The sequence below is a fragment of the Manis javanica genome, chromosome 9, assembly GCF_040802235.1.
Source record: "Manis javanica isolate MJ-LG chromosome 9, MJ_LKY, whole genome shotgun sequence".
NCBI lineage: Eukaryota > Metazoa > Chordata > Mammalia > Pholidota > Manidae > Manis > Manis javanica.
Genome location: NC_133164.1, coordinates 67069328 through 67094559, shown reverse-complemented (window position 1 = coordinate 67094559; position 25232 = coordinate 67069328). Strand labels below are relative to the sequence as shown.

General features: G+C 40.7%; 1 protein-coding gene across 4 annotated transcripts in view; it reads left to right on the top strand.

The window, feature by feature from the left end:
- Positions 1 to 10546: 10546 nt before the first annotated feature.
- Positions 10547 to 25232, top strand: part of DSC2 (desmocollin 2) — a 31192-nt gene continuing 16506 nt past the window's right edge. For 2 of the 4 annotated variants that reach the window (XM_037025294.2, XM_037025281.2), the window contains exons 1-7: positions 10548 to 10835; positions 18069 to 18153; positions 19009 to 19208; positions 20068 to 20187; positions 20686 to 20841; positions 22109 to 22253; positions 23131 to 23297. In XM_037025294.2, the coding sequence (XP_036881189.2) occupies positions 10782 to 10835; positions 18069 to 18153; positions 19009 to 19208; positions 20068 to 20187; positions 20686 to 20841; positions 22109 to 22253; positions 23131 to 23297 (927 nt within the window). In that variant the 5' untranslated portion in view covers positions 10548 to 10781. Of the gene's footprint in view, positions 10836 to 18068; positions 18154 to 19008; positions 19209 to 20067; positions 20188 to 20685; positions 20842 to 22108; positions 22254 to 23130; positions 23298 to 25232 lie in introns of all 4 variants that reach the window. The other 2 variants (XM_037025290.2, XM_037025287.2) reach the window with 2 other exon arrangements.

Below are 25232 nucleotides of genomic sequence, written 5' to 3'. Positions count from 1 at the left end.
CCCGTTTATTGATCCATCCCTCCAAATTTGGCTTGCTCCCATGGGTTTTATGCTTGCCCAGGAACAGGTAAAGGAAGGCACTGTGGGGGGTGGCATGACTTCTTTTGTGCCAGCTGGGACTGTGTAACCTCGAACGATGGGGATTGGAGATGGACAGTTACAAAAATCGATTCTGTCAAATTTACTTATGTCAACAAGGGCATCCCTCGTCACCAGCCTATGACCCTTTACAAAACCAAGGCTTGTGACAAAACGGACCAGGATTGGGTAAGAGTTCAATTCACCGAGATGGGCAAAAACACTGAGGTATCGCGCTGGATAAATGGACTAGTGTGGGGAATGGTGTATTATAAATATGGGGGGCATGCCGGCTCGACCCTCATCATTAAATTAACCGTGTCAACTCCCACCACTGCCGTAGGTCCCAACCCGGTTATAAATCCCCAGAAACCTTCAATCTAGGACAAGGGCCTGAGCAAAAAGGATGAGAAAATGCCGACCAGAACGCTTGCTCCAGAGCCCACGAGAGGACCGGGTCCATCGACCTCTGGGTTATGGGCCCAGCATACTCCCTCCGGGTTAGATAATCCCATGTGGGAAATGGTGCAGGCAGTTGTAGAGACTCTTAACCACACCACTTCCTCCCTCACCGATCCCTGTTGGCTATGCTACCCAGGTTCACCCCCCTTCTATGAGGCAATCGGGATAAATGGCTCCTACACTATCAACAACTCCCATCCCACTTACTGGGACGGGAGACTGTGGGGACTTATAATCGCTCAAGTCTCAGTCGTTGGTACATGTGTAGGCACAGTCCCGACAACCCAGAGCCAGTTATGCTCCTCCTATAATAACACTACGTGGGAGCAGGGAAAGTGGATTATACCCTCCTCGGGCTGGTGGCTCTGCTCAAAGACAGGCCTCACTCCGGCCCTATCCACCTCTGTGTTCAATGCTAACAGTGAGTTTTGTGTGCTGGTGGTCATTCTACCTCGCCTAATGTATCATTCTCATGAATCTCTCCTTTCTTATTGGGAAGAAAGGCTGAGCCCCCACCGGAGCAAGAGGGAGGTTGTTACGGCCCTGACCATTGGGACCCTCATCACCTTAGGGATGGCAGGGGCAAGCACGGGGGTTGCAGCCCTTGTAACTCGAGAAAAGGGGCTCACAGCCCTGAGGCTGGCAATCGACAGAGACCTAGAACAACTCCGACAGACAATATCAGACCTAGAGCAATCCCTCACCTCCTTGTCCGAGGTGGTCTTACAGAACCGAAGAGGCCTGGACCTCTTGTTCTTAAAGGAAGGTGGGTTATGCGCAGCCTTAAGAGAAGAGTGCTGCTTCTATGTAGCAGTCAGAGATTCCTTGGCCAAACTAAAAAAAGATTTAGAGAAGAGGCGTAAAGAATATGAAAGTAGTGAAGGCTGGTTTGAGTCTTGGTTCAAATACAAACCTTGGTTTGCTACCCTTCTCTCGGCCGTTGCGGGGCCGCTCGTCATCCTGCTGTTGCTGTTTACGATTGGCCCGTGCATAATTAACAGGCTTGTTAAGTTTGTGCAGGAAAGAATTGACACTGTCCAACTCTTAGTCCTTCGTCAAAGGTATCAGGACCCAGATGCCGCTGTGGAAGATTCCACAGTCTAATCAAGAAAAGGGGGGAAATGTAAAAGAGTGCAGAGAGCATTAAGAGTCAGGAAAAAGAACTAATAAAACTTCACTAAACCTTAACAGCAGACCATTCCGGATTAGTAAGAGATTCAATGTCTAAACTTAGAGAGAGGCCAGATCAAAGGAAGAGAGAGCAAGAGGCCAGCCAAGGGCTATTTGAATCCTGGTTTACTAAATCCCCGTGGTTTACAACCCTGATATCCACCCTGGCAGGGCCCTTGCTTATTTTTATACTGCTTCTCACTTTAGGTCCCTGTATCTTAAACCAGCTAATAGCCTTTGTTAGGGAAAGAGTGCTGTTCAGGTGCTAATGCTGAGACCGCAGTATCATTCACTCACACAGCAGGAAGAAACAAACATTCCATGATTGGAATGGTCAAAGGAAAGTGGGGAAATGTAGAATCTAAGCATTAGTAAGATTAGTAAATTAGCATAAGCATAGCCATCTTAGAAACCTAGAAACCATTTTCTGAGGGTGTGACTCAGGAAGAAGAAAAAAAACCAAAAAAAACCTGGGCCTGGGTAAGGCCTTGAAAAATAAGTTAATCATGAGCACTGGGTGGTGGGCAGCTGTGACCCTTGGTCAGCTAACCTTGGTCAGTTAATCTTACATACCAAGCTTGTCATGCAGAACCCCCCTCACCATTGAGGTGTAGTCTTATCCTGCCCTTGCTTAACCCCAGGATGTATGTCTTGCAAGAATAATGTATAGCTGTGGAAAATTACTATGAGTTAAGTGCTTTGAAAATGCTATATAAACCCTTGGCTCTGAGTGCTCAGGGTCCTTGTTGAGACCCGCTGCGTCGGGCTGACACTTGGACCCCAGCTAGCTGGCTGAATAAAGACTTTGCTTGAATTTACATCTCTATGCCTGTGTAGTTTGTTCTCTGGAGAAGCCTCGGAAGCCTGGACCCTAACAATGTATATAAAACTTAAAATCCAGATTCACAAATTTGTCCCAGTAGGGATTCCACGAGAGGGCTCTCCATTACCGTTCTTAATCCCCCATATTTCTCACCTGTCTGATAATTCATAATGAAACTCTAACTTAGTGGTTTCTTCAAGGGTGGTTGGTTCCTGGGTCAGCAGCATCAGCTCACTGAGAACAGGTTAGAAATGCTAGTTCTTCGGTCCCCCCACTCAGTAGGAAGCTCTGGGGGTGAGGCCTTCCAGGTGTCCCTGACATGCTAAAGAGTTCATCTCTTTTCTGACTTTGCCACTCAGTGTCCGCCCCGCCCGAGAGCTGGTGACGCCCCGCCCAGACCCACTGAAAGAGACTCTGTGTTTCAGCAGATCCCCAGGAGACCCACATGCACAGGAAATTGATAAGCACTCTAGAGATGATCCCTAGAGATGAACCTGCAAAAACTAATGGGTGAACAACACAGTCAGCCAAATAGAGTGAGCAACCCAGGTACCTTCAGGCAGGTCTACAGCCACCATATGATAAAGAAATTTGTCCCATCTCAGCTGGTGACCCAAATTCAAGAGCACCCACCACCCACCAGGCAGAACCTCCCCTCTTCCTGTTCTTATGCACTTGGACAACTTCCTTTCTGTGATCTTTGTCCCTGTGGAGTCATATCTTGGAGGGAATACAATGACACAGAAGGTAACCAAGTTTAGGTCAATTTTTACTTAGTAAATTAATTTTGCTACCCCATAATTAAGGGAAATATCACATTTTGACATTAATTATTTTTGGTTGGCCTCCTATCCAAAAATTTTAGCAAATTGTGTTAAAAAAACAATCTGAATAATTCTGATTGTTTTTGACAAACAGATCATTTTGGCAAAGAGGTGTCTTGATGTATTTTTTTTCTTACTAAGCCAGTTTATCTCCTTGTACATGTTTAACCTTTATTTTTCTGGGTGCAGCTGACTTTGAGTATCCTAGTCAGAGGTATGACTAAGAACTTGTCAGAACCAATTGTGTTATATTAAGTAACCATATTCTGTCATGATTACTTCTATTTGTCTCTGACTGGGAAATGGAGCAGAAGAAAATTAAGACATTTCTGGAGTTGTTTTGATTTTAACATTTTAATTTATATCAATATATAACCAATTACTATTAAATATATAACATAAATAATTATTAAATATGTTGAATATTAATGACCAATACAAAATACTAATTTGGTATTGATGTTGTATTATTAAATATAATTAAAGTCAAATATTAAGAGGATATTGCTGCTGACAAACACAAGTCCCTTGATATTTTGGGGAGGTCATGCCAGTGACTGCTGGCTGTCTGCCAACTGTCCCTTAGCCTAGTTCTTTATTAGAGAAGGAGCTGTGACGTCATTCAGGATGGCTGGATGCCTAGCTCAGAGACCACTGTTTCACAACTCCCTTGAACTAAGTGTGACACATCTAATTCTAGATAATGAGAAGCAAGTGAAATGCTGGGTATAAGATTTCTGAGTAGGTGTCTTAAAGGAGTTGATTCAGTTGAAGATTTTTGTGTGTTTGTACTTCCCCTAATTGTACTTCATGATATCAAGAACACAAATGTGAGGTCTGGTACACAAGCCGCCATTCTGTGATGCTTCAGATTGGAAGCCATGAGCCATTTGCTGTGAATGGTGGCCCATAAAGTTAGAAGGAGGCTGGACCCCTGGTCACTATGTGGAGACTCCAGACCTGTCTTGGACTTCCTGCCTCTAGATGTGTTCATTCTAGTGAGCAAAACTTTGTGTGTTTAAGCACTTAAATTTTAAGTTTTCTGTTAAATGTAGACGAATCTAATCTGATATAGGGAAAAAAGAGAAACTGGATAGAAATAATTGATTTATCTAAACCATGATACAATAAATTTAATCTGCCCTGGAAACTTATTTTCTTTTGGCTAAGATTTCAAAAATGGTTAGTCTTGAAAATATTCAGTGTTTTCTAAACCATCTCGAGTAAATGAAGTATTCATTATTTCATGGAAATCAAAAAAAGTGTTCCTTTTCTGGGTCAATTGAAAATATTCTCTTCTACCCTCTCTTAAGTCAGAAGGCTGACTTTGTAGGAAGTCACTGATCTAGGAGTAAAGAGACCTGGATTCTTCTGTTAACTTGTATGATTGTTAGCAAGTCATTGAATCTTATTTACTATAACTCCTTCAACTATAAAAAAAATTTCATTTGTTGGTTTTATTAGTCAAACTATGGTGTTCTTCATATGCAGGGATGATGTGCTATTTGTCATTGTATTCTCCCTTACACCTGTGCTTGACAAAATTTCTTTGTTTTGTTTTGTTTTTAGTATATATACATGGTGTTTAATATTTAGTTGCCACATTAAATTAAAAATTTTAATGAAAACATCTTTCCTAAAGATACATTTTAAAATGTAGCATATTATTTCCACTACTTCATCATCTGTCCCTGTGAATTGGGTGATCAAATTGATGTGTCCCCTTAAGTCTGAGGGATTTGATATTTGGTTGCATTTTCATAGCCTGACGCATGTTCTCATTTTATAGCTAATTAATATATGGGTAAATAAAAGTAAATAAAGTTTATTTCCCTATCAATTAAGCCAATGAATATCCATCACAATCTAAAACTTTTCTTATGCCAACTCAAATAGACATCAGAATGAGTAAAGATGAGTTTAACAAACAGGAAATTGCAGAGGTTTCAGCATGTGGCAAAGAAGACAATTTTAAATGGTTTTGCTGTATGACAAATGGTGATTCCATAACCTAACTGACTTGGTTGGAATTCAGCTCTTCCACGTTAGAGGCTATATAACAAGATATTTTTAGAACGATCTCAGTGAACTGGCTAGAATTTACATTAGGCTACATGGTAACAAATAATGTGGATTAAACAAGGTAAATATTTTCACTAGTGTAAAAGAAATTTGGAGTCTTCTTAAAATGTCATCAGTGTCTCAGGAGCCTTCACTTTTCTGCTCTCTTTGTACAAACTGCTTCACAATCACAAGATGGCTAATAACACTCCAGACATCACATCTATGTCTAGAGCATAAAAAAAGGAAAGGGGAAGACATTAGGAGGCATTTCCAGAAGCTCCCTGCAACAACTTCTGCCTACATACCATTGGGAGAACTTAGTCACATGTCCATCCCTATGTGCAAGAAAATGTGAGAAATATGGTTTTCAGCTGAACAAATCAGGAAACCGTAATACTAAGGAAGATGTTTAATAATGTTAAGAGATAATCTGGGGGCAAATATACAGAAGGAATACTAACTCTTATCCTTAATATTTCTAGCTCAATATGATTCTTAGCAAAATACTAATTCCTTGTATAACAGTTAAGAGACTATATAGAGCAGGACTGTATATATGATCTTCCATTTGTCAAGTTGTGTAAGATATTTCAGAACAAAAACTTATTTGAAAAGTCACATAAATTAAACCTCAATTCTATTAAGAAATTAAAATTTGATTACATACTCAGGCCAGATGGCCTTCAAATTTGAAGCACTCCAGAGGAGACCGGTGTGAGAACTAAGTCATCATAACCCTCTGGTCCGCTGACGGATGGCAGAGGCACGTCTCCAACCTGCACGCTGGCAGAAGGCTGGAAGGCCTTCCCCCTCTGCTGGGGCGGCAGGAAAGACGCCCTGAGTGGGGTGGAAGGAGGCGTTCTGGGTGAAGGGGAAGTCAGGATGCCCAAAGCAAAAGAAGGCAAAACAAACAACCCAAAGCGAAACAGAACAAGCAGAAACAGGGGAACCACCAGAGTTCCCCAAACCGCAATTTGAGAATCATTGTTTTGGAGGCTGGGCTGGAGGCGCGGTGGCCTGGAAGCCCAGTGGACGTGGTCCGGATGAGGGTGAGGATCAAGGACAGCGGTGAACCTGGAGCAGATGGCATGTGGGAGGGGGCAAGGGGGGCTCCAGGGTGACGCCTTGCTTCCTCCTCGGCAGGCAGCGGGGTTCAGAAACTTAACTGCAGCAATGAGAAAGGCACAGCCGTGTTGCTCTGGACTGATAGGGGCTTCAGGTTGGGGCATTTTGAACGTGAGGTATTTGTGGGAATCCCAGGAAGGCACGTCCTGTCTCGCAGTTGGAACGAAAGGACAGACTTGATGCTGCCCACCCCCAGCTCCCTATTATTTTTTATCCACATAATCCATCCCAAATCCCAAAAGCTGTTCAGTTCAGGGACAGCTTTTTATTTAGCTCTCCATCCAAGCAACTAGTGATATAAATATGTTTTTTTCTGTATGAATATTCAAAGCATCTTTCCTTTCCTCTGCACACTGAGGATAGGTGGGATATTCCCCCTACACCTCTTTCCTTCTCCCCTCATGGTCCCCCTCTTCACCCTAACTCTTATGTTTCACCCTTACGGTTTTGTTATGAAAATCAAGCTAATTGATAATACACGGGTGAGCACTACTACTGAGTGAAATAAAGAGACTGTGAGAAAGAAGGATGCAAATTACATTTCAAGTATAAGAAATGGCAAAGAAGGGAAGAGAGAAAAGGAGAGTGAAGAGAATGAGAAGGTGACTTAGTTTAGGTCACGTGGTGATGGCTTGTGCTGAGAAACAGAAACTGAGCAGTAGGAAAAAGGTGCATTTAAATTTTCAGGCGCAGCAAGAAACTGTACAAAGTACGCTGAGGTTAGCCAGGGGAAGAAACAATTTTAGGGATGGTTGCTGTGTATTAATAATGCCTCCTGAAAAGGTTAGAGGAGATCGAAGTGCTGAGTAGGGTTTTGTCCTGTTGCCTGTGGCTCCTAGAAAGCCCACCCTGCTGAGACGGGACCCGGGTGAGGTGGGCTGTCAACAGGAACACAGCGGCCAGCCAGTACATGTTTGGGGAATGACTGGGTTTAGGTTTCTTTTCTTTTTCAGTTTTACTGAGGTATAACTGACAAGTAAAATTTATATATACAAAGTGTACAATGTGATGATTTAATATACATGCACTTTAGCAAATGATTACCATAATCTGGTTAACAAATCAGTCAACTCACATAGTTACCTTTCTGTGTGTATGTGTGTGTGTGTGTGTAGTGAAAATGCTTAAGACTACTTTCTTAGCAGATTTCAAGTATACAACACAGTATTATTAACTATAGTCACCATGCTGTACATTAGATCCCCAGAGCTTATTCATCTTACCCTTTAACCAGCATCTTCCCACCTACGCTACCACTCTGCCCTGGTAACCATTTAATCTTCATCTGTTTATCTATCTATACCTATAGCTTGCTCTGTCTATCATCTATAATTATCTATCTGTCTACCTATCTATCATTATCTATCTCTAAATCTATTCATATGTATTAGTTGGCTTCCCCAAAGCTGATGAGATGGAAAAATTAACCATAGTTAAATAAATTAAACCCTGTATTACTTTCTCTGGCACAAGGTATCTTGAATTGTTCGTATGAAATGCAGCTTAATTGCAAATTAGTGTGTGTAATTAGGAATTAGGGGACTTATTATTTTCAATTTAAGCCTCCTGTTTATGACCTCTATTTATTAATGCTTTCCATATGCTTTCTGTGACTGGAAATTACATATAACTCTCATGTCCTATTTTCAATTGTTCCAAAGAACAGCCTCTACATGGAGTTCCTTCCCAGGTGGCATAGTGTAAACTTCAGGTTTGCTTATAACCAATATTTTACTTAAGATTATCTCAAAGAAGCATTATAATTTGTTATTTATTCTATATAATTAGCTGGATAGGAGATATATATATATACACATATACACATATGTACATATACTCAACAAATATTTACTGAGGGTCTGCATTGCGACAGGCACAGCTTAGGCCCTGGAAATGGAGACCAATGTAAGAAGATCTCATAACAATGACATTCTAATACAGATAGAACAAGGAAAAAAATAAGTAAAATACAAGAGACAGACGGTAGGATGGAGCAGTCAAGAGAGATACGTGATGGAGTGTGTAAGGCCCTGTGGACGACTGGGAAAATTTTGGTTTGATCTAAATGAAACGAGAAGCCTGTGGGGGATGTTTTAAAAAAATCTTTTCATTTTAGAATCATTCTGGAGGAGTCTGGGTAGAGAAACGTAATTATCACCATTGTCGATCTGCCTGCTGGGTCAGAAACAAACTGAAGTGAGGAGGGTTGGCAGCAATCAGGAGGCTGTTTGAGTCACTCGGGTGAGAGATGCCAGCGGTTTAGACCAGGAGGGAGATGCTGAGGAGGGGATGGATGCCAGCCAGTCACAGGATTTACTGACAGATTGGATTGAGAGTATAAGAGAAAAAGAAAAGCCAAGGTAAGGAAGTCCGCAAGAAGTTATGATCTGAACAATTGGAAGTTACTCCTGACTTTGTCTGGTGCACAATTTCCTGTGGCCCAATGGAAAACCAGCTCAAGTCAGCAGAATCGTTTTCACAGCCTCAAGATATTACCCACCCACATTTTATTGTCTTCAAATTTACCTGTTGTTTCAAAATGGTATTATAGAGGAATCCATTTGAAATACATTGGATAAATTGGGCCGCTTGTTTAGTGTTAAGTAGTTTATATTTTATTCCTTTGTTTCAATTTCACAATAAAAATAAAAAAAATATGAACATTTTAATAGCCTCAGTGCAGTTACCTAGTGTGAAAGATGAAAAAAAAAAACCTAAAATGAATTCTTTCCAAATGGTTCTTCCACCCTTTTCTGGAATGAGGAAAAACATGAGCTACCCTTAAGGCATTAGGGGTTAAAGGGTAGGCAAGCGTTTGGAAATGTCCTATTGTCAAAGATCATGATGATAGCCTGAGTAGATTTCTCCAACCTGAAACTGGTTGCTTCTGTGTTCTCTGTAAAGCTTTGCGTTAGAGATCATAACATCATCACTAATAAGATGATGAAGATGAGGTGTGTTTATGAAATCATTGCCAGAAAACATGAGGGTTAAAAACATGGGAACAGATGCATGTCAGCTATGGTCTCATGCTGACCACCGGGGTCTACTTAACTGGCAAAGGTTCAATGATAAATTTTATGGAATTGGAGGCAACAGTCAGCTCATTATATCTTATTCACTAACAGAACATGGGACTAATACATAGACTGGAAGTCATGTACTGTTTGGCATTACTTTTGAGTTGAAACATATGGTCCCTATTACAATAAGTTTGGCTCTGTGTGTAATGGTGCTGGGATGGTGCATGCCTTCAACCATGGGCAGGTGTCTCCAAACCAAACAAAGGGGAGCAGACACACTTCTTCACTTTTCCTCGGTGGTCAGACTTCCTGGTTTCAGCTAGTGATTGAAGAGTTGCTGGAGCTGAGTCAGAATGGCCTGTCATTGTTTTCAGAAGAGCTGCTGCGCACACACCACTTTTGTATTTCCATCTTCCAGGTTAAGTGCCGCAATTATTCGTTCAGTTTAAGTACACGTCAACCCAAAAGGTCAATCTTATCCCATTCTTTTCCTTTTCTTCCCATGACCTCTGGTTGTGGTGGCAGGAAAGGAAGAGAGAGGCGTCCAGCAACCGCAAGGGCTCCGCTTCGGGAGATGAGTCAGGAGAAGGCCGGCGGCTGGCTTCAGCTGCGGCAGGGGAGGGTCTCGGACGGAATCGGTGGCCCGCATGTAGCCAGACTAGGACCTCAAGAGATACATTTCCCGGAGCAACTCACCCTGATTTTATTGTTTTCTTGTAGCCGGGAGGCCCTGTACTTATTTATTAATTATTGTCTTTGATGGTAATTTTCTTGTATCATCGACATACCGACCACGGTGTTACTAAAAAGCACAAGAACAAAACCAGCCTCCAGAGATAGGTGTGCCCCGCTGCAGGCGCTCCCCGAGCAGCCCCCGGGGTCTCGGGGAGCCCAGCCCGGGAGTGACGGCGCCCGGAGTCACGCGCTAGCCGCGGGGCGCGCAGCCGGCTGGACCCCCGCCCCCAGCCCCGGGGCGCCGCGCGCAGAGCTCCGCGGAGGCGCAGCTCGCAGGGCCAGGGCGGCGGCGGCCCGCCTGCAGGCGCTCCCGAGAGGTGAGGTCTTTGGCCGCTCCCAGGAGGGGCCGGCAGGTGCCCCGGGGCCGCGCCCGGAGCCCCACCCCCGGCCGGGGAAAAGCCCCGCGGAGGGGGCCGGCGCGCCAGACCAGCGGCTCGCGTCTCAGCTCGGCCTCTCCGCGGCCTGCGTCCCGCGCCCATGGCAGCCGCCCCGGGCGGAGCGCGGCGCCCGCCGCTCCTGCTGCTTCTCTCGGTGAGTGGCCGCCAGGCCGTCCGCGGGGCGCGGGGCTGGAGCAGGGCCGCCGGGTAGGGCGCTCCGTGAGCCCCGGGCGGGTGGCGGAGGCCCGGGAGGCGGCGGCCCCAGGGCAGGGGAGGGGATCTCCGGAGGCCGCCGACGTGAGCGCACAGCTGCGGCCTCGGGGCGCCCGTGGGAGCCGCGCCCGGCTGCTCCCCCCGGGTCCCCTCCCCCGCATCACGCCGTCCCGCCGCCCGTCCCCCGCCTCTCAGTCCCGGGGGCGCGCCGCCCGCTGCTGCCCGGGCGCCCGGCCGCAGCCGCGGGGAGCGCACGGCCCCGGGCGGAGGAGGGCCCCGCACCGCTCCCGGGACGGCTTTCTGCGTGGGGGTTGGAGTGCAAGGTGGCGGGAGGGGGTGAACGCGATCCCCGCTCCTCAGGGCCGTAGGTGGCGGGCCCAGGTGACCCTTCCTAGTCTCCATTGTCCGTCCCCGCGGGGAAGCGATCGTCCGGATCCTTGGCCCGCGGGCGTCGGGATCTCCCGGCCCTGCCCTCCCGCCGGAGCCTCTTTCCCACTTCAGGGAACACGGTTGCGACGCCCCCACCCCGCCAAGTAGGAGCTACCGCGGATGGCCCCCTTGGTGGAGGGACCGGCAGCTCACCGGGGGCGCGAAGGCCCGGGACTGCAGGCAGGGAGGCCGCCCTCAGAGAGTTTGGGGTCAGAGGTTCCCCAGCCCGGACTTCTGAGGCCCCGGGAGGAGGAAAGCTAAACAGACGTGGAGCTAAAGACACTCTAACGTTGAGCCACGGGCGCTGGAGCTCAGATCTACCAGGGAGGATAACGGCCGCGCCTGGAGAACGGACACCGGAACATGCAGGGGCGGTGGGAATGGGGGCTGAAGTAATTCGGATGATTTCCAGTTCTCCGCCCTAACTTTCTAAGTAACGGAATTGTGGTTGTCGTAGAATATCATTAGAAGGTCTTTACCGAGGACTCCATGGACTTCGAACCCTTGTCATTCCCAGGGCCCACTAATTACAGAGAATAGCCAGGCACACAGTGGAGAATATTTTACAGTTGAGGAAACCAAGACTGAAATAAAAAACGGTCATAAAATACGTAGCTGATGACAAAGGACTGAATTTTGGCTAGATTCCTAATGAAGTTGCCACTTCTTTTTAAACTATTGGCCATTCTTTGAAGGAAAGGGGTGATTATCTTGGGCAGTAAACATTACATTGCATGTGTGTGTATACACAGAACTTTCTGTTATTACAGATCCTGTATAAAATAAATCGGGTATAAGTGAATAAACCAAAATGGAATAATTCTCCATGCTTGGTTGCTAGATAGGCCAGAAGTGGGGTAGATAGAAAAGTGCTGGGCTCTGGCTGCATCCCTCCTGTTGGTGCATGACAGCTGGAAGGCTTGGAGTGAATTCTTCAAGGTGTTCTGATGCTTATGTGCGTATTTGTGCAAAGCCCTGCCAGGCTCAGATGGTGGTTGCCTATTGTAGGCCTCAAGTGTGTGCATGTGTAAAGAACATTTGTGTAGAAGATATGATTAAATAAGAATAACTTGGGGAGGCACCTTCTACATTTTCCCCTCCCCATATGCCCAAGTAATCCCTCACCATTCCACAAATGAGCTGCTCCCACTTTCCTGATACTGTTTTACTTCACATGTCTTAACCACTTGAACTCTGGCTTCTGCCTAAACACCTAAGGAAACTTGTCTTTCTCTAAAAGAGTCAGGGATCTCCATTGCTAAATCCAAACCATTTCCTATACAATTCTGCCTTGTACGTTGTCCCTTTGTTCTTGAAATTCATGCATCTTTGACCTTCCTGACCATTCAGAATTTGGCTGCCTTCCTTGAACAATAGGCCTTTATATTTCTCTAAGTACTATGATGTGTGACACAGCTCTTAATTTCCCAACACTGCTTTTCTAGTAGTGTCCTATACTGCACTAGATGACACTACCATACACCTTGTTCCTCAGGTAAGAAGTCTGGAAGCTGTTTGTTTTCCTCACTGCACTCCTCCCCTAATCCATCATTTAGTCCAATTAAATCTACATTAAGAAATATCTCATGGATATCATTAGTTCTATCCATCACCTCTGCTATTTTTGCCATTACAAATAATATCCCAAATATGTAAACTTGTCCATATGTCATTTCATATATGGGCAAGTGTATCAGGAGAATAGATTACTAGGGTCAGATAAAAGTATAAATGACTATAATTTTGGTAGATATTACCAGCTCGCTTCCCTCTTTCCTCCATAAAGGTTTTATGTGATTTGACTGAAAGCTGTTTTCACATCACTGAGGATGTGGAGATATGTATCTCCATACACACACACACACACACACACACACACACACACACACACACATGTATGTATAGTATTATATCAGTATAGTACATATCAAGTGTGAGAGACTACTTGATCTAGGCAGTCATTTGGCAAAACAAAAAATTGAGTTCATGCTTCATGTAGACATCACAGAAAATTTCAAATAGATGAGAGATTTAAATGTAACATACTACCATACAGATAATACAAGAAAACATAGTGAATTCCTATTTAAATTTGGAGTCAAGAAGACCTATTTATGGCTCAGATTTCAAAAGCTACTTATTAAAATTGAGAAAATCAATTATATTAGCGCACACACACACACACACACACACACACACCCCTATGGCAAAAAACTAAGCCAAACCAAAATATCATAAGCAAAGTTAATGATAACTTAACTGGAAAAAATATTTGCAGATCATATTTTAAAAGGCTAGTCTAATATATCAAGAGCACTTATAAGTCAAGAAGTCCAACATGAAACATGGGCAAGAAAAATTTCTATAAAATAATAGCAGTGGCCCATAAAAAGACTATATTGAAATGTCATTTCTCATTTGGCAAACATTCATAAGTGGCAGTACACTATGTAGGCAAAAATGTGGGGAAATAGAAACTCTCGGGGACTGTTGTGACAAACTGTTACAACCTTTGTGGACTGCATACAGTCATATCAAATGCAAATAGAAATTGTTTTACTTCTTCCTTTCCAGTTTGTATGCATCTCTTATCTTACTATCTATTTATATACCAGTACCTCATTGCTTTAATTATTGAGATTTCACAGGATCTTTTAACATCTGCCAGGGCTAATATCCTTTCCTTGCTTTTGTGTAATTTTCCCATTCTTAATTATTTATCTTTCCTTATGACTATTTGTTTATCTATTGCGGTATAGTTGTTATACAGTATTATATTGGTTTCAGGTGTACAACACACTGATTTGACAATTATATACATTATGAAATGCTCACCATTATAAGTATATTACCACCTGTCACCATACAAAGTTGTTATTATATTATTGACTATATTTCCTACATTGTACTTTTCATTCCCACGACTTATTTCTTTTATAATTGCAGGTTTCATCTCTTTATTCCCTTCACCTATTTCACCCTTCCCCTACCACCTACCCTACAGCAACCACCAGTTTATTCTCTGTATTGCTGTGTCTATTTCTATTTGGTTTTTGTTTTGTTTTGTTTTTTAGATTCCATATAAAAGTGAAACCATATGGTATTTATCTATCTTTGTGTGACTTAGTTCACTTAGTGTAATGCTCTCTAGGTCCGTCCATGTTCTTGGAGACGGAAAGATTTCATTCTTTTTTATGGGTGAATAATACTTCATTGTGTATATGTACCACATCTTCCTTATCCATTCTCTATCAATGGACACTTAGGTTGCTTCCATATCTTGGCTATTATTAATAATGCTAATAAACATAGGAGTGCATGTATCTTTTTAAATTAGTGATGTTGTTTTCATTGTGTAAATTCTCAGAAGTGGAAGATTGGGTCATATGGTAGCTCTGTTTTTAATTTGGGGGGAACTTCTATACTGTTTTCCATAGTGACTGCACTGTTGTCATTCCCATCAACAGGGAAGGGCCATCTTCTTTTCCCCCCATCCTGCCCAGCACTCCTTATGACTTTTTAAATCAGCAAGTCTAGTTCCAGAAAAAATACCGTTGGGATTTTTAGTGGGATCACAAAATGTATAATTTAATCTAGTGAAAATTGACACATTTATGTTGTTGATTTTCCCAGCCTTAAATATTGACATATCCCTCTCTTTTTGTGTAAATCTACTTCTGTATCTTTCAGAAATGGTTTCAGATTTCTCTCAAATAGGCCTTGTGTGTTTCTTGTTAACTTTACTCCTTGGCATTGTAACTTGGTAGTGCTTTTGAAAATTACTCCTTCTCTTCCATTATATTATTTAACTGGTTTTATTGTGAATGTATGAAGGCTAATGATTTCTGTATTTTAATAATTATTTCTGCTCCCTTATTGTAGTAATTTATTGGTTGATTTACTTGGGTTTCCAGGTAGTCATATTGAACACAAAGAGACTTACTTTTTTTACCTTTTTCTTTCCAATTTGTATACCATCTATACCTTCCTCTTGTCAAACGCAGTTCCTGCAATGCTGTATTGATGCTCTTGGAAGCCTCTCCTGTCTCTGAGTCCAGTGTGGTGGCCACTAGGGCTTTCTCATTGATGTTGTTATTATAAAATAATGTAAAAATCATATTGAAGAAGACCTTACCAATCCCTATTTTAGGGGGCAATGTTTTGTTTTGTTAAATCTTATTTTTAGTTTTTTTATTTTGGTATCATTAATCTACAATTACATGAGGAACATTATGTTTACTAGGCTCCCCCCTTCACCATCTCCCCCACATACACCCCATTACAGTCACTGTCCATCAGCGTAGTAAGATGCTGTAGAATCACTACTTGTCTTCTCTGTTGCACAGCCCTCCCTGTGCCCCCACACCCACATTTATACATGCTAATCATAAGGGAGCATTATTTTTTAAGATCTAAATTGAATCTGGTCAGATGTCTTTCACCATTTACGGCGATGATCACATGCCAGGCTTCTTTACACTGACGAAAGGCTTAGGGTTCCCAGATTTGATCCTAGACTAAGAGAGTGATGTGAAGCTGGATCACAAACCCATCCAGCTAGATCGCTCTGCAGTGGGGCCCCGGGCTACCCTGGGTGACCCTTCCCTTAGATTTAGGGTGTGCGCTTTGATTCCCTCTCTTCTGTGAAGGCCATAAAGCTAGAATCCCATCTTTTCAGATCAGAAGTCATTTCTGGTTACCACTCTGCTCTAGTTTTAGCTTCTGTTTTTTCTAGATGTTTTAGGATATTTAAAAAATATATATCCATCTCATAGCATTTATCCTAGTTTATTCAAATTACATGTATGTCTTACCCTTGAAGTGTATGTTTTGTGAGTGTTTACTGCTCCTTGTCTGGTACCTAGTAGACATTCAGTAAATACTTGTTGAAGGTGTGAATGGATGGATGTCCAGGATACTGTTATACTGTTTGTCTCAAGCGGCCATTTGTCACCTCCTCCATTGTTTCTTTAGTCTCAGGGCCTGTTCTCCGGCTCTTGGATTTCTGCTGCAGCCTCTCCATTGGTTGGCTTGCTTCCACCCTTGCTCCTTTATGGTCTCTGCTCACAGTCACCAGAATGATTTTATGTAAACGCTCTCCGCATTATGCCACAACACACTTCTAAACCTACCGGTAATTCTCTTTGCTCCCAAAATAAAATCTGCACTCCTTACCGTGGCCTCTTAGACCTTATGTGGTATACCCCTGATCATCCCCTTAGTATCATCTCACATCCCTCTCCCCTCACTGTGCATTATTACTGTGATCTCCTTTTTGTTCCTCCAACGTGCCAGGTGGAATCGCCTTCCAGGGCCTTTGTTCTGACTTTTGTTTTCCACGCGGAAGACGCTTCCCTAGTTAGGGAGCTGGCTCATTCCCTCATTTCTTTCAGGCTTCTGGTCTTGCCTTTGTCGCCCTCTCTCCCTACTTTATTTTTCTTATAACACTTATCTCTTGGCCTTATGTGACCTTTATGTGTGATGTACTTTGCCATTATGTAACTCTCGAGTGTTTATATTTTTATCTCACTATAACCCACTGTCCATGACGTCAAGGATTTTACTTTGTTTCCTGTAGCCTTTAAACACTGCCTGGCACCTCATAAGCAACAAATAAATGTTGGTTGAATGAATAATTAGGTAATATGCTTTCAGTCACCCAAGCTGGATGTCTTAGCCATCTTATTCTACTCCTAGTCTCTCTAGACTATGTAGCCAGTGAAAATTCTTCTCAGCTTTTAATTTCCGATTCAAATATAGTCTCTTCATTATGTCCATCCTAATTCCCAAGTGAAATGTAATCTCTGCTTTGCCTAACCCTCCATGTATAATTTAAATTGGATAATTAAATGTGTATTGGAAATACAAATTTTCATCCAAATTTTGATTATTTTATGCTTATAGACATTGTACATAGCTGTAAATGCTTGTTAGCTATCCTTCTTTTGGTCAAAGGCCTTTGCAAAACTATAGGAAAAATCTGTGGGTCTTTCAGAAGTATCCATTGTAAAGTTGCAGAGAGAACAGAAATAAAATTTTCAGGGTATTCAAATATGTGTTGTATTGAAATTGCTTCACCATCCATCAGTTGCTCAATTAAAAATTTTTAAGTGAAATATTTTCTGAAATGACCTTAACCCTCATTTATAAGAAGATGCACCTTCAAAATAAATGCATGTTTCAAAGTTATATGCTTGCTTGTGTCATACATAAAAATTCTCTGTTACTCCATGACAAGGAGTTAATGCTTCTCTTTAAAAGCCTTGGGTTTTTGTTTAGATTATTATTGATTTAGTGCCATAGCACATAAGTAACTGACAAATAATTGAACCATTTTGCTGTCTCCCTAATTTGTTTTCGTTTCTCTTTCCTGTTTACACATCTGTGCTACCTTCCTGATAGTTTGTAGTGTCTGTCACATAGCTTGTCATTAATTCCTCAGTATTCCCACTGAGTTAGTTAATGAAGTTACCTCTAACTCCATTTTACAGAATAGGTAACAAAGCCCAAGAGGGCTAAGAATTCTCAGAGTTTCCATGCTTTTTTGAACCAGGGAGCCATGACTCAGTATGCTGTTGTATTCTATACCTCTTTACAATGTTTTTTCTGATTTCTTACTCCAATGTATGTTTTTAATTTTATTTTGCTAATTATAAAACTAATTTGTAATTATACTAATTTATAATTAAAACTACATATATATTAAAAGGATCTTTTTATGCATAATATTGATTTGGTTTTTTAGATCTTAACATTCACCTGCGATGCCTGCAAAAGAGTGACTCTCCATGTTCCCTCCCAACTAGATGCCAAGAAATTTGTCGGTAGAGGTAAGGAACTGCCGAAATATGTAGTACATCCTAATTTGTTATGATCTTATAAAATGACTGTAACTTCTAGAAGGATGACTGTACTAGAACTAATAGTTAAAACTAAAGGCCCATTGTCATTTGTAATACATGGGTGTCATTGCAGTGAAAGGAATATTGTTCCCTACAGAAAAAACATTATATGAAGTAGATAAAAAGGTTTCATTTGAGTAATAAAATGATTATTAAGATTTACATTCAATGAAGGATATGCTGTGTATAACATCCTCCTGTCAAACTGAGAAATAGATTTAAAACTATTTCTTGAGTTTAAAGGTTTTGGATTTTCATCCTAAAACAGCATGGCCTCTTACTGATATTTATTTTCATATATTGCCATTTATCAGTTAATTTTTTTCCCATAACTCAAATGCATAAAGATCAGACCAAGGAGAATCAGAACATTATGCCTATTTAACAATAGATCTAATGAGTTCAGTAATACTTTAGTAACTGCTAATTTTAATCCTCTCAATTCAGTTTTACTTGCATTAGATGTTCTCATGTGTTCCTCTATAGTTAATTTCAGTTAATAAAGGAAAATTTTTTTGGTGTCTATTTACATATTCAGGCACTGAAATTCACATGCATTTATTTCAGGACAAACATCTCTTCTTTACAAGGATGTAAATGTATATATTTAAACAAAATGAAGACCGTATAATATTGTATGGCCTTCTAAAAAATGCAAAATTTGCAAATGGCAGTATAATTTATTTTAAGGTTTTGTCTCCTCCCAAAATGCATAGATTACTGTCAAAATGATATATTATTTTGTTTTACTTTACGAATGATCACTATGTATATTTTCTACAGTTAACCTGAAGCAGTGTTTTACATCTGCAAATCTAATTCATTCAAGTGATCCTGATTTCCAAATTTTAGAAGATGGTTCCATCTATACAACAAATGCAATTCTTTTGTCTTCAGAGAAGAGAAATTTTACCATATTACTTTCCAACACTGAGAACCAAGAAGAGAAGAAAATGCTTGTCCTTTTAGAGCAGCAAACAGAGGTATATACCAAACTGTAAAAATGGTGTGACTGAGATTACCAGGGAAGATGCGGAATCAGAGAGGAAATGGGAGAGTTCAGCTTGGGAAAGAACCGCCACTGTGATGCAACTTAGTGTTTAAACAGGAAAGGGCTGTGCCAGGCAGGAGCTACAGGTTGTAAGTCCTTTGCATTTGGGATGTAAAAGGAGAAATTGGGATATGCTACAGTGTAAGAATCTGCAATCAGGTACAAATAAGCATTTCTTGTTCTTTATTGTAGAACAGATTTCCCAAAACAAATTTGAAACTCTGTCCCAGCAGGTCTCATGTATCTTAGCTTAACTGATAGTCTTAGAGAGTAGATGACTGTTTCAGCCTGAGCTTTGGACCTCAAGCATGCTTATTATTTTGTGCCACCCAAGATCACACTGACCCTGGCTGTGACTCACTGCCTCAGTCCAAGAGCTGCCACCATGTTTCCCTCCTCATTCTGACACAGATCTCTCTGTTGGTAGGTCCCCTGGCTCTACCTAGCTGCTGGTGAGTGGAAGACGCTTATGTTCAATGTAGAAAGGCACACTCTCTTTATTTTCTCAGCATATCTATGACAACAGTAAATTTTTTTTTTCAGTTTTGCTTGTAGGCTTCTGATTCATTCCTCTTTCTTCCATACTTCCACCAAGTTATTTTCTCCAGAGGAACGCTGTGGTGACAGGGCAGTCACCTCTTCATTATCTTTCCGTAGTGTTGACATTTCATTTGGTTTTCAAGCACTACCATTACCAGCTCATCCTCATGACAGGAAATGTATGCACGTTCTAGTTTTGAGAATAAAGTAGTCATTGACTTTAATATTTTTTCCCTGTATTCTAAATTGAGATACCGAAAAAAAGACATTCTAAAGAAAAAATTCTAAGACGTGCCAAGAGGAGATGGGCGCCGATTCCTTGTTCAATGCAAGAGAATTCCTTGGGCCCCTTCCCACTTTTTCTCCAACAGGTAGGATTCACTTTCCTTCCACTGTGAAAGCCCATGGTTTCCATTTTTATTTTGGACAATATATATGGAGTTATTTAAAAAGTAGTGGTTCATGAATATATGAATGAATGAGTATGTGTGTCATGTTTCAGTGTAGGGGTATGAATATATAAAACTTGAGAAAAGAATAATTGGTCATGCTCAAAATACTTTGTTTTCTAAGACAGGAAAAGTCTTAAATGTTTGGTCCCTGTAGGTTCCATGCCACCTTTAAAGTATTCCTTAGTTATTCTGGTAAAGTTAGATGCTACCACACTATTTTCCTCATGCCTTTGCTCATGAAATTTCTCGATTCTTAGACTTTCTTATTCTATCGCTGCTTTTTATTCATACATAATAATAAATAAGAGGGAGTGATGACTTACTGCAATAAAAATGGCAATGTGATTGCATAAGTACATAGGTGAAAGTTTTGCTGAAAGAAAAACTTGTCTCATGTATATAATATCCACTTTCTAGATTCAGTCTGACACTGCGCAGAACTACACTATATATTATTCTATAAGAGGGCCTGGAGTTGATCGAGACCCTAAGAATTTATTTTATGTAGAGAGAGATACTGGAAACTTGTACTGTACGCGTCCTGTGGATCGTGAGGAGTATGAATCTTTTGAGGTAAAGTTTAAAGTTTACACATCATGTTAATAATTGTTAGGCTTTTATCTTGTTCTCAAGTCATTTATGCTTTTCTGCTTTTGGAGTTTGTCATCTATGCTTTAGCTGAATCTGATAATACAGATTTGACTTGAAGCAAAAGTAACTTTACAGAATAAATAGCTTTAGAGTCTATGAGACTGTCCGTGGTGTTATAGTTTTACTATTTTTTTTTTCCAAAAGAAAAAGAGAGTAGCCCTTTGAGGAACAGTTAATTTAGTTGGCAGAAACGGTCTGTGAATCTCTTCATGCTCCAGAGAGAGATACCATGGGAGGTAAGTGAAGTGCAGAAGTCTCGAACCTCAGTATGTCTGCAGTGGGAGAAAGTTAACTTGCGGTAAACAAGTGAGGAGTGTAGGCGGTGCTTAGCTAAGGTTATTCGATATTTTCATTATTTCGTTAACTTCTCATGGTAACATGAGAGTTAATATGTAAGAATTTAGCCTAATGTCATATCAGTTTCCCAAGAGGACACTGTCATTTTCATTAACTCAATTATAATTACTTTATATCTATTTTGGATGAATTAATTATTCATCAGTAGACTAAATGAACTGAAGAGACATGCAAACTTTGAATTAAATATTTAAATTGGGAATTGCTACCATGGTCTGTGCTGTTCTCTATGGTAGCTGTTATGAGAAAAATTGAAATTGAAATTCATATTATAAAATCAAAAGAAATTAATTGCATTCACACACAATTTACAGCCATTCATTTGTTCTGTTTCTTACTCCCCCTTTTTAAATTAAATTTCTTAGTAAGAGAATTATCTAAATAGAAACATAAATATGCCTAACATCCTACTTAGTATGAAGTAAGATGATACCCCAGCTAACGTGTCTGGGGAATTGGGAATCCTGAGAACCCTAAGTTTAAAAAGATCCAGAAAGTTGTATTTAAAATCCATGTACCTGAAACTGTCAAACAAAAGAAACACAATAATCTTCAAGAATGTTTTGGGAAAATAATAATAAAGGCTGTTAGGCTCAAGAACAACAGCACAGCAGTTAGGGGACCAGAGACTTACCTATGTTATCAGATAAACGTAACATACGGTGCTATACTACATCAGGAAATTACCCACTTCTCATGGTGTTAAGGGTATGTCCACATGTGGGCACCTCAACCCTAACTCACCGCATGCTGAACAGTCTCCGAATTGAAGTCTAGGAAGTTGAAACCGCATTGTGGTTTTGCTTTTTTCCCGATTTTACTCTCTTCACAGCTAATTGCCTTTGCTGTGACTCCGGATGGGTATACTCCAGAACTCCCATTGCCCCTAGTGATCAGAATTGAGGATGAAAATGATAACTACCCAATTTTTACAGAAAAAATTTATACTTTCACCGTTCTTGAAAATTGCAGAATTGGTGAGTACCTACCTCCACAATCATGGTGACTTAGGTTTAAGACCAGCTGAGGGTCCAGAACAGGGGAGGCAGCTGTGGGTGGCATTTTCCTCTGCCTCCCACTAGCTCTGCACTCTGACCTTGGGCATGTTTCCTCATCTTGAGAGGCTTTAGTTTTCTCATCTATAAAACAGGAAATCAATATTCCATGATCCACCTGGAATGTAGAACCCAGTGCCTGAGAACCCAGAGCTACTTAATATATGTTACTTTGCTTTCCTGTGTGAGATAAAATACATACTCTTAAGAGAACATACTCTAAAAAAGAATAAGTCTTTGAGCCACCAAAGTCTTAACCTTGAAGTGATCTGTTTGTGTTCTGTAGTGAATTAATGATGGACAATGTTCTGGCATCATCATAAAGGTTATTGAGAATAATATAAACATTTTTCTCAATCCTGTGAAAATCGGCCATTTCACCTGGAAGTCAGAAGGCAAATTCTTGAACTTCCTCTAGAAAGTTCTAACTAAGCCAAGAATTTTCAGAGAAAACTGACCTGTGTGATCAATTTAATGCAGGTTTACAAATAGAAGAAGGTTAAAGAATAATTAGAATTCTTTAGTCCACAAATACAAAGGGCATGGAGGGATATTATCAACATTTATAAAATTATACATTAAATACAGATGTGGTCACCAAATTCCAAAATGTTAGAACATAGGATATTTAAAAGGAAGTGATACTTAATATGGAAATCTTCAAATTTATAAAAGCTCTCAATCTGATATATAATTAAATGTTCAAAAACTTTTTTGAAGTAGATGGAGAGGAGTGAAATGAAAGCGAGGTTGAAAGTGTGCAAGTTTTCTAAACTGACGAGGATGCTTCAATATGTAGGTTCTACTGTGGGACAGGTATGTGCAACCGACAGAGATGAGCCCGACACAATGCACACGCGCCTGAGGTACTCCATCATGGAGCAGCTCCCAGCGTCCCCCACGCTGTTCTCCATGCACCCAGCGACAGGCGTGATCACCACCTCCTCATCTCAGCTCGACAGAGAGGTAACACAAATGCTAACAAAGCCTGGTTACCACATACTTCTGTCTCTCTCTGTGTCACCTGGGTTGTGTTTTTGCAAAGCATGTTGTGAATCTAATTTTAGAAAATTATTTTAAGTTTGTTGGTGAAGGTCATATGCCTTGCAGTGCACTAATTTGGAGCTGTTAATTTGTTTGCTTCTGACTGGTATGTTTTATAAAATGGCATTTCCTAATATAAACATCTTTACAGTAATAAAAACAAGCAATGTCAAATATGGAAGTGAAACTGTACACAACTTTGTCACCAGCAGGTATGCACACTGCCCTGGGGTGTCTTCCTACGCCATCTCACCTGCATTCTCTACATTCGTTAGGTTAAAAGAAAGTTCATATCTCTCTGAGGCATGTGTAGCATTCTCAGTTGACTGCTGGAAATCCGTTTTCAGATGTCTCACAGGTGCCTGAGATGCGGAACATCTAAAATTCCTTGGATACATGCTCTCCTGGCCATGATTGCTAGTTGAAATGGCATTGATACATTCTTTCTCTAGTTATAATTTTCTGTTGATATCTTGGGTTTATGTTCTCAGAATTGTTTTTGATGCCTCTTCTGGCCCCTTAGATCAAATCTTTTCAAGCATGCTGTTATTACCTCTAGTCATCTTATGTTTACATTCTGCCCGTTTCTACCACAACCATCCTAATTTAGTAATTCATTCACTTGGTTAGTCAGCTATTAGATCCTTCACCAAAGATTTGTTCATCTGAATTCTGATAACAGTTTATCTGGCCTAGTTACTATGTTTATAATCCTTAATCCTAAAATATGGTAAAACATATTGGGCAGGTTTGCATCTATTCCTGAAACGTCCTAGCAGAAGTTCATATTCTCTCCCTTTCCCTAGTCCTTGTGGACTAGAGCAGTGGCCCTCAAATTTTTCTGGGCTCGGGACCCCTTTACACTCTTAAATATTGCTGAGAATTCCAAAGACCTTTTGCCTATGTGGGTTATATTTATCAACATTTACTCCATTCATTTTTAAAACTGATAAAAGTTTAAGATATTCATTTACTTGCCCATTTAAAATAATGATAAATGTATTACATGTTAACATAAATGACATTTTAATAAAAACAATTACTGTTTCCCAACAATAAATAATTTAATTAGAAGAGTGACATTTTATCACTTTTTCCAAGTCTTTTTACTCCCTGGCTTGATTTGAGACTGGTGGATGCTCGTATCTTTTGCTTGTAGTCTGTTAAAATATGTAGTTTTTGCTGAAATATAAAAAGACAATCAATCCAACTTGAAGTGCGAGAAAAGAGTATTTTAATAGTAATTTCAGATCATTTATGGATATTCTTTTTTGATACTACACCAAACTTGACAAGAGATATTTTAGTAAATGCTTTGCAATATGCACTAGGAAACCTTATCAGTGATCTTGTGTACTTTGTTACATTAATATCTATTGGTTTATTTTTTACTGTGAATGGATAGTTTTGCCTGTGTATGATTTCCTAACATCATGCTCTGGTCATTTGGAAGATACCGGTTCACTTGAGTTATGAAGACCTTCCAAATACTGACACATTTCATTGAACATTATTGGAAAAGTCTTCCTCACTTCCATTAATAGCACAATGGTTGATAAGAGTTTTCTGGAATTTTTATTTTTGCTTGAAACTCAGTGATCATTGGCAACAAATAATTGTTTTCCTTGAAGTGACAGATTTACTTCATGTATGACAAAATATCTTCCAAATATAGTAGCTTGAATAACTACAGATATCATTCATATAAAAATGATACTCTATGAAAAACACCCAGCTAGTTCTGCTCTAAAGTCAAGCTATCACACAAGTGTGTTTCCTGAAGAGCATCATACCATGCGATGCAGCAATCGTGCTTCAGCATACAGCTCGCAGTTCTTCATATAGGGCTGAAATTTA